General features: G+C 51.7%; 1 protein-coding gene across 2 annotated transcripts in view; it reads right to left on the bottom strand.

Moving 5' to 3' along the window:
- ATP2A3 (ATPase sarcoplasmic/endoplasmic reticulum Ca2+ transporting 3) overlaps positions 1-10036 on the bottom strand; it is a 92207-nt gene that overhangs the window by 16127 nt on the left and 66044 nt on the right. For both annotated transcript variants that reach the window (XM_043993072.1, XM_043993073.1), the window contains exons 13-15: positions 8788-9006; positions 7454-7789; positions 6926-7146 (exon numbers count right to left, since the gene is read on the bottom strand). In XM_043993072.1, coding sequence (XP_043849007.1) covers positions 6926-7146; positions 7454-7789; positions 8788-9006 — 776 coding nt within the window. The remainder of the gene's footprint in view (positions 1-6925; positions 7147-7453; positions 7790-8787; positions 9007-10036) is intronic.

The raw sequence follows: 10036 nt of genomic DNA, 5'->3' as shown, positions 1-10036 counted from the left end.
CTCGGCCCGTCTGCCAGCCCCCTGCAGAACACTAGACCTAGGGACCGGCCAGGGCAGGTTCTCCCAAGGTGGCCTGGCTCAGGGCCGGGGGTGGGGAAGCTATGGGCCCATTTCACTGATGAGGAAGATGAAGACCAGAGAGACTGAATGATGCCATGGGCCAGGCCGGGCAGTCTGAGGAAGGAGGAGAAGATGCCCCAGACCACAGGGGCCTCTCTGCTTTTACTTGCTGCTGGAGGGCGCTCCTTTTCCCCGGGGGGCTCCTGGGGCATCTTTTTATCAAAGGGGTAGCTTCTTCTCTCACCCCTCAGGCTCACAGTGATCTTTCCCACCAGACCCAGAGGCAGAGGGAGGGTCTGGAGCCAGGCCCTCCTGGTCCCGGAGCTAGGGGTCTCCCCTCTGTATCAGGCCACTTCCCAGTGGTTCATCTTCCCCACTGTAGTGGCTCAAGAATAATGTCTCCCAAGGTATTTGGGGGGGAGGGTCATGACCTGCTCTGGGGGAGGCACTAATAAAAATCCCAGCTCCTCAAAGCCAGACATCTGGGACTTTGGGAGACCCTCTGATGACTCCCCCAGGGCCAGGCCCCTGCCTGCCACTAACCCTCCCCCTAGACCTTACTGGCCAGGCCAGCGTCCTGGAGCAGGGCCCTGACCTGGCAGGGCCTCCCTGTTCCACATCATTGCCACAAAGCTTCTCCTTATTGTGATGAGTTCATGCAACAAACTGCGCCCTCCGGGGTTGATGGCCAGCCTAGATACTGTGGCCAACCCCTCCAGGACAATGTCCTGTGGCTAGGCGACAGCTTATACTGGCCCTAGCCTTGGCAGAAGTCCAGGGACTAATGGACAGCCTGCCCAGAGGGGCCTCGGTGGTCCTCTAGCCCATGCTGGTGAAGGGGTCCCTGAGCTAGACCCCAAGGACCTGTTTCCACAGGCACCAATCCAGGTACAAAGTGTCCCACAAAGAATCTCATAGCCTCAGGAGGCAGGGAGGAGCAAGTGGTCAGGAGGGATCCTAGAGCCAAGTCTATCTTGAGGTTCTACGCTGTGATCCCTGAGCTCTGTTTTGCAGCTGACATGCCCCTGTCCATCTCTGTGCATATGTACTGTGTGAGTACAAATGGACCACAGAACCCTGGATTGAGTGCTCAAAGGGATGCCGGGGACCATCAGTCCAGCCCCTCGCTTTACAGAAAGGAAGTTGAGGCCCAGAGAGATATATGGGCAGGGCAATGAGGGTTAAGTGACTTGTTGCCCAGGATCACACAGCTTGTGTCAAATGTCTTAGGCTAGATTTGAACTCAGGTCCTCCTGAATCCAGGGCTGGTGCTTTATTCATTGCACCACCTGGCTGCCCCCCTTTTTGTTTTATTTTTTTTTAATTTTTATGTGACTTGCTTATTTGTAAAGAGGGAGGTTGAAAAAAATGCAAGAGGACAGATTAGAGGGGAATACACACTGTAAATGTAAAATGGCTGAATTCACCCATAAAACAGAAGACAGCAGCAGAATGAAGTAGAAGGCAAAATCAACAATAAACTATAGCAAGCACATTTCAGATTCAAAAATTCACATAAATTAAAATGAGGAGCTGAAGTAAAATCTATTATATATCTTGGTTGACCTCAAAAAAAGCAAAGATAGTAATCATGATTTCAAAAAAGGATACTCTGTGTGTGTGTGTGTGTGTAGATTAGATAACAATAAATGGGGAAATTACATTACTCTCATAGTCACCATAGATAATGAATCAATATCAACACTCAATATATATGCACCTAAGAATATAGCATCCAAATAACTGACTTAGAAGATGAAATAGAACTCAAGCTCTATCTATCTAACGAGGGACCTTAATGTACCCCTTGTAGACCCAAACAAATTGAACCAAAAGATAAATAAGGAAAAAGTTAAGGACACACCTCTAGTTATAGCTGAATGGAAGTAGAAAGAAATATACATACCTCAAAATGACCTATGGCATTTTTACAAAAATTGACCATATGTTGAGGCACAAAAACTTTACCAAAAACATACGTATAAAAAAATAAATACTAAACACATCTTTTGTTTTTGTTTTTGTTTTTTTTTTTAAGTGAGGCAATGGGGGTTAAGTGACTTGCCCAGGGTCACACAGCTAGTAAGTGTTAAGTGTCTGAGGCCGGATTTGAACTCAGGTACTCGTGACTCCAGGGCTGGTGCTCTATCCACTGCGCCACCTAGCTGCCCCTAAACACATCTTTTACTGATCATAATGCAATAAAATTATACTCAGTAAAGGTGCTCTTAAAGAAAGAATTAAAAAGTAACTGGAGATCAAATAACATAATTTTAAAGAACTGGTGGTTCAAAGAACAAATTATGGAAACAGTAGAAAATCTTGCCCAAGAAAATTACAATAATGAGACAACATACTTATAGGATGTGCCTAAAAATTATGGGAAGAAATGTCTATTTCCGAATGCTTTCATCAATAAAAGAAAGAATAAATCAATGAATTGGGCATACAATTTCCAAAGGCTTGAACAGCCACAAATTTAAAATCATCAATTAAAAATCAAAGTAGAGATTGTGAAAATTAGAGATTAACAAAACTGAAAGCAAAAAAGAACATTAAATTGATAAATAAAAGCAGGCTGCTTTTGTTTAAAAAACAACAACAACAATCAAATAGAGAGTTAGCTACCCTGATTTTTAAAAAAAGGAAAACCTGGGGCAGCTAGGTGGCGCTATAGTGGATAAAGCACCGGCCCTGGAGTCAGGAGGACCTGAGTTCAAATCCTGCCTCAGACACTTGACACTTACTAGCTGTGTGACCCTGGTTGAGTCACTTAACCCCAATTGCCTCACCAAAAAAAGAAAAGGACAAAAAGAAAGGAAAACCAAATAGTTCATGTCAAAAACTAGAAAGGAGAATTACATCAATTAAAGAGGAAAATACAAGAAATCCTTGGAGACTATTTTGCCCAACTAAGTGCTAAGTCATAATTTAGAGAAAATAAATGTCTACTTACAAAAATATAGATGACCAAGATAACCAAATAAACTATTTAAATAACCCAGCATTGGATAGTCTTTGAACAGGCCATAAATGAACTGCTAGAGAAAAAAATCTTTAGGATCAGATGGATTCGCAAGTGAATGTTCTCCAATATTCAAAGACAAGTAATATCCATATTACACTAGCGATTTGCAGTAAGAAAAAAATCTCTTTCTTCCAATTTCTTTCTATGATACAACTATGACCTTGATACCCAAACCAGGGAAAGACAAAACGAGAAAGACCACTGTCCCTAACGAAAAAGGAGGGAGAAGGGAATATTTATGCGGCTTTTGGGGGCGGTGGAGCAATGAGAGTTAAGTGACTTGTCCAGGGTCACACAGCTAGTGTTAAGTGTCAAATGTCTGAGGTAGGATTTGAACTCAGGTCCTCCTGAATCCAGGGCCGGCGCTCCACCCACTGCGCCACCTAGCTGCCCCCTATTTACGAGGCTTTTGCCACCAGCTGACCTTTCTGGTCTCCATTTCATGAGTCCTGACCAGAATAAGCTCATCACCAGGAAATCCATCCTCATGAAGTCGGCTTTGCTACAGAGTCCCCTCCTGCCTCTCCGATGGCAGGGCCGGAGGGTGGGGCAACAACTCCCCCCAGATCCTCCCTCCCGAGAGGATGGAAAGGCCAGACAGCTTTTCATTGGTCACCAGCTGCTTGGCTTGGCTCCAGCTCCGCCCCACGGAACCCCCAAGCCAGGCGCCTTCGGCATTCTCCCCCTTCCATTTCCTCCTGGCTGCCGTCCTCTTTCCATTCTAAGCTTCCTGAGGGCAGGGGCTGTCCTTCCTGTTCTTATTTGTATTCCCAGCACTTAGCACAGTGCATGGCACACAGTAGATGTGTGTGATAAGTGGTCATCATATATGGTGCCTACTATGTACTTTACAAATATCATTTCATCCTCACAACAACCCTGGGCCTGTGAGGTAGGTGCTACTATAATTCCCATCTTACAGTTGGGGAAACTGAGGCAGACAGCAGTGAAGACTTCCCTAGGTCACACACCTAGTAAGTGTCTGAGGTCATATTTGAACTCGTCTTCCTGACTCCAGGGCCAGCGCTCTATCCCCTGCACCACTCAGATGCCTCTAATGAACATCAAGGCAGAAATCTGAAGGAGAATATAGCAAGTAGGCTACAGCATGCTGGATGGGCTGGGTCGATACCAGGAGGACTCTCGCTATTTGTTCAAGGTCCCATCCCAGTAAGTGCAGAACTGGGATTGGAAACCAAGTCCCCTCTCTCCAGATTGCACAGCCCCCCCTCCCAGGTATGTACATATTTAGGTGTTCCCCTGCGCCCGAGTGGGCCTGGACATGCATGTGCTTGAGTGTGTGCAGAGGATGGCAGCAGCAGAGTACAGTGGGCTTGTTAGGGGAGGCCTGGGATGGAATCCCACCTCTGACACCTAATAGCTGTGGGACCCAGGGCCACTCAGCCAGCCTCTACAGCAATAGCTTCTTCATAAGGCTGCTGGGAGAAAAGTGCTTTGTAACCCATTAAGCACAAGAGAAGAGCGTCTGGGCAATCAGCCTCGAGAAGTAGTAAGCTCCCTGTCATAGGAAGTGTTTAAGAAAGAAGCTGACCACACATTTTGTGATGACAAAGAATTGGAAGCAAAGTCGATGCTCATCAATTGGAGGGATGGTGAAACAGGAATGTAATGCAATGTTCCTGTAAGAGAAGAAGCGAGTGATGGAGAGATCTCCATGAACTGATTGATGCACAGTGAAGTCCAGAGAGCCAAGAAAAGGCCGAACACAGTGATAATGCGTCCCCCCCACCCCCGCCTCGTTTCTCTCCCCCGCTCTCTGCCTCCCCTCTGTCTTAAAAATACTGTTTGTTCATGGAAAGACTTGCATGAACTGATGCTGAGTGAGATAAGCAGAACCAGAAGAACATTGTACACAGTATCAACAACATTGTGTGATGAGCAACTGTTAGAGACTTGACTCTTCTCAGCAATACAATGGTCCAAGATAGTTCCAAAGGACTCATGATGGAAAATGCTCTCCACGTACAGACAAAAGAACTGTGGCATCTGGATGTAGATGGAACCAGACTGTCTCTACTTTTTGGGGTTTTTTTTTTCTTTTTTTTTTTTTTTGAGATTTGTCCCTTTTGTTCTTATTCTTCTTTCACAACATGACTAATGCAGAAATACATTTAATGTGATTGTACATATATAACCTATATGAGATTGCTTTCTGATTGGGGAGGGGGGAGAGAAGGGAGGAAGGAAGGGAGAAAATTTTGGAACTAGAAATTAAAAAAAAACAAATGTTATGGGGCAGCTAGGGGGTGCAGTGGATAAAGCACCTGCCCTGGATTCAGGAGGACCTGAGTTCAAATCCAACCTCAGACACTTAACACTTACTAGCTGTGTGACCCTGGGCAAGTCACTTTACCCCAAATGCCTCACCAAAAAAAAAAAAAAAGCAAATGTTGAAAACTATCTTTACATGTAACTGGAAAATAATAAAATGATTTAATGATTTAAAAAATATTGTTTGTTACGTGGGCTACCCATTTGGGAGGGGGAATCCTGGGGGAAATCGTGGTGATATAAAAACAATGAGAGATCCCAATAAAAACATAGTGAAGTAGAGGAAGACCTCTCTCTGCCCTAGAGGGTTCGGGCAGAGGCTAAGCTGGACCCCCTTTGTCCCCTTTGTGCCTCGCTGGATTCGAAGTGAAGGGATCAGTGCAGTAGGGGGCAGGGACAGCGAATCCAACTAGGGGGTTAGACCTGCTGCCTGGTACCTGGGGGACTATGGCCAAGTCGCTTCACCTCAGCTTCTTCATGTGTCAAAGTGTGGAATTGGACTGAGATCAAAAGAGCCTCCCCTGGGAACATTGTTTAGGTTCTGACACTGCCCCCTAGTCCTGATGCTACAGATTCTATGTTCTAAAGCACCCCACCCCCAGCTTGGACACTCTGTGTTCTGCACTCCCATGCCCCCTCCAGCTTGGATGTTCTAGGTTCTTTGTTCTCAACCCCCCCTTGTTCTACTATTCCATGCTGGGAGGCCCCCTCTAGCCTGGATGTTCTAGGTTCTGCTTTCTAACCCCCACCCCAGTTCTGCTGTTCTGTGCTGGGAGGTCCCTTTCAGCTGGGACATTCCACACATCACATTCCAAAGCCCTTGCCCCTCTGAGCTCCCACATACCATAATAAGCAGCGGTAGCTAAAATGAAGGTGGTGGGGAGTGTCACCCTGGACCTTCCCATTGGCCCCTTCTTTCCCCCCCACCGCCCCGAAACAGCATTCTGGGCTGGACTGGGCAGGATGGAAACTGAGACTTTTTTCCTGCTACTTCTGCAGAGTCTTCAGGAGGGCAAGGGCAGTGGCCAAGCCTGGGCCAACCTCAATGGAGCCTTGGCCCAAGTTGGGCCAATCCAACTTCATGCTCCAGAGATTAGGCCCCTTCTTCCCAAAGGGAAAGAACCCGCAAGCGGGGCTTGGGATAGAAAGGAAATTCACTGAGTTAAGTGGAGAGTAGAAACATCTGCACATCCATCCCCTGACACTTTGGGGGAACCACAATCTCACAGGCACAGGTGCTCTGGTCCCTTCATGGGTACGGATTGCAACCCCCTCCTGCTGCCTCCTCCTCCTCCCTCTTCTCCGCCCCTCTGTTCTTCCTGTCCTTCCCTCAAACCTCCACAGAGGGTCTACTCAACCTAGCAGAGGAGCCTCTGGAGTTTGGGGTATTGGCTGCCAGGGCATGCCATGCTTTTCCTGTACCGCCAGCTTACCAGTCGGTCAGAAGCTGGCTCTGCTTCTTACTCATTCCTCTCTGACCTCGGGCAGCAGGCCTCAGTTTCCCCAGGGCCCTGTCTAGGCAGGTCAGGGGGTGACATCTCTTACCACACGACTTCTCCAACATTGGAGGAGATGAGATAGCGGATGAATTGCTTCATGTTGCTGTAAATGGCCCGGCCTTCTTCCACCGCAGCCACGATGGTAGAGAAGTTGTCGTCCGAGAGCACCATCTCTGCCGCGGACTTGGCCACTGCGGTCCCGGAGCCCATGGCGATGCCGATCTCGGCCTTCTTGAGGGCAGGGGCGTCGTTCACGCCATCTCCAGTCTGCCGCGAGAGCCCAGGGACGAGGGTGAGCCTCCGGCGGGGCCCAGGGCTCTGCCCACTCACGGGCTGTGGCCGGAGGAGCAAGGGGTCTTGCTCCCTCCCGCTGTCCCCACCGTCGGCAATGACCGATCTCAGGGGAGGCCAGCACAAGCACCCAGACGTGCGGCATCTGCAGAGCGAGCCATGCCCCCTCCCGCCCTGGGCAGCTCAGCAGCCGCAGCTCTCAGCCCTGCCCCCTCCTTGGGTCCCTTCCCAGAGGCCCTGGGCGAGGGAGGGCAGGAGGGGCAGGGCCTGGGGGCCCACTCACCATGGCCGTGATCTCTTGGAAGGACTGCAGGTACTCCACGATCTTAGACTTGTGGGCCGGCTCCACGCGGGCGAAGCAGCGGGCTTTGCGGCAGGCATCGCGCTGCTGCTCAGGGGCCATGTCGTCGAACTCTCGGCCCGTGTAGGCCTTGCTGGACACGTCCTCGGTCTCGGCGAAGATGCCGATGCGCCGGCAGATGGCCACGGCCGTGCCCTTGTTGTCCCCGGTGATCATGATCACTCGGATCCCTGCCTTGCGGCACATCTCGATGGACGACATAACCTCCTTCCGGGGAGGGTCCAGCATCCCCACGCAGCCCACGAAGGTCAACTCCGTCTGGAGGCCAGAGAGCACCGAGCGTTTGGACGGGCCGGGGCGGGCCTGCCCGGCCCCCGCCTCCTCCACCCCGGCCTCTGGGGCGCTTCCACCAGGCGCTTAATACATGCTGGGGAGCAGGCTCGGCTCCCTCCACTCCCCTGGGCCCTCCCTGAGCCGCGTCCCAGCTTAGCGCCTGCGTTATTCTCCTCCGCCGGACCAGGCACTCGCCGGACACTGGCCCTGGTCCTGGTGCCTGTCCGAGGCACCTACGAGGCCTCAGGGAGTCCAGCTTGGGACAAATGAGTCCCGAGTCCCCACGTGACACTCTCACAGGGTCGGTCACACCCAAGGCGCCTTCGTGCGCTCGTCCGAAGGACCAAGAGAAATAGAACCCTGTCCGAAAGGCATCTGGTCCCATTTCTGCAGGGGCTTCCTCCTCAGAGGAGCTGGGCTGACCCCTGAGACTGACGTCAGGAGGCCGGCCCTGCCCTCCCCAGCCCGGTGCTCCCCAGGGTGAGACCACGGGGCCAGACCCTGACAGCAAAGAACTGCCGGATCATGGGGGCTGGGGACAAGGGCTGGGAGGCAGGGGCCCTAGCTGGGGTGTGTGAAGGGCTCACACTGAGAACCTCGTGTCAGAGCTGCCAGGGACCTTAGAGCTCAGCTAATCCAACCTGACCACCTACAGCACCCATTTTACAGACAGGGAAACGTGCCCACAGAGGCCCTGCAATTTAGCCACAGCGCTAATTAGTGCCCTATTTGGAGGACACAAAAGTCCTTCCCACTTTTCCCCGAAGGGAGTCCATCCATCCTGCACCTCTCATTCACCAGGGCAGGCGAGCAAACACTTCCGGAAGCGTTTGGACCAATCATGGACTGGGTGTATTTTGGGGTGCTCCCTGGGCAATGATGGGAACTTGGCTATAAGGTGATCGGGGCCCTGGAAGGGGGGTGGCAGATGCAGTGGGGATGCTGACAGTGGGTGATGGGACCCAGAAGAGATGGATCCTCACCTCATAATTGATGAACCTGGTGGCATCATCCAACTGCATATCTTCCATCTTGTGAGGGGAATCTCGGGTAGCCAGGGCCAGGCAGCGCAGGGTGTCCATGCCTGTACCCCAGTCCCGGATCCGAGCCAGGATCTTCTCCCTGGCTGCAGGGCCGAGGGGAACGGTCCGGGTGCCCACACGCATGTAGCTGCAACGTTCGATCACGCTTTCAGGGGCTCCCTAGGGGATGAGAAAGGAGGCCTCAGTGTAGACCTGGACTGGAAAGCCCCTAGCAGGGGATGGCGAGTGAGAGACCCTCCATTGGCAGGTGCCTCAGCCACCTCCCGTGAAGCCTGTACTGACCCAAAGGCCCTCCGCCATATTGCAGACAGTCACCTCCCATTGTCTGGAGACCCATGACAGAGCTCCGTCTGTCGAGACAGGGGGGCTTTCTTCCCAATATCAAGCTAAAATTGGCCTCCACGATGCCCCCCAGACTCCTAGTGCCAGGCCTTTAGGTCGGGCCTGGGCGGTCTTGCTGAGGACATGGGTTGCACCAGACTGCTGGGAGGCTCTGGGATTCTGTGGGAGATGCCCGAATAGGATCCAAAGGTGCCCCCCCCCATTTACAAGAAGCTTCCCTCTAAGTACTGACAGCTCAGGGTTGAAACAGCTGGGCCCTGTGGTCCAAGAAACTGTAAAGGGAGGCAGGAGCTGGGCTTAATGTGCTCCATCCCTGCCCGATGAGGCCCCCTAAGACCCATTCCCTTGTCCCAGTCCAGTCCCTGCTCCTGGGGGCCAGCTAAGAGAGACAAATTGGGAGGGTCCTCGGGTGAGTGTACCCTGGTGCCTACCATCCCAGGCTGTTCCCTCTGTGCAAGAGGCCAGACGGCATCACCAGCGAACCCCAGGAATGGTGCCCTGGCCCTGGTGGGGCAAGGAGCCTTCAGGCTCCGTTCTGGCTCAGAGAGCAGCCCCCAGTCTCTCTGAGTCACAGGGAGGCTTGACCAAGGGGAGCCAGTAGGAGCTGGGCTTCTAGGACAAGTTCAATTTCTCCAGACAAAATGAGGCCCCCTAATGCCACCTGAGCCCAAAGGGACAGAGAAGTCAGTCAGTGGCCAGGGGAAGGAAGATCTCCTAAGTGTCGGTGCCAGCCCGAGAGAGAAAAGTCTGTTGTGCCAAGCCCTTCTCAGGACCACTGGCCCCACACCGGCTAAGGAGGCCCGGAGCCGGGGAGTCTGGGGCACTGCTCCTGGCTCCCACAGATGGG

Source organism: Dromiciops gliroides, chromosome 3 (assembly GCF_019393635.1).
Source record: "Dromiciops gliroides isolate mDroGli1 chromosome 3, mDroGli1.pri, whole genome shotgun sequence".
NCBI lineage: Eukaryota > Metazoa > Chordata > Mammalia > Microbiotheria > Microbiotheriidae > Dromiciops > Dromiciops gliroides.
Note: the sequence above shows the minus strand (reverse complement) of the source record. Positions and strands in the feature narration are given on the sequence as shown.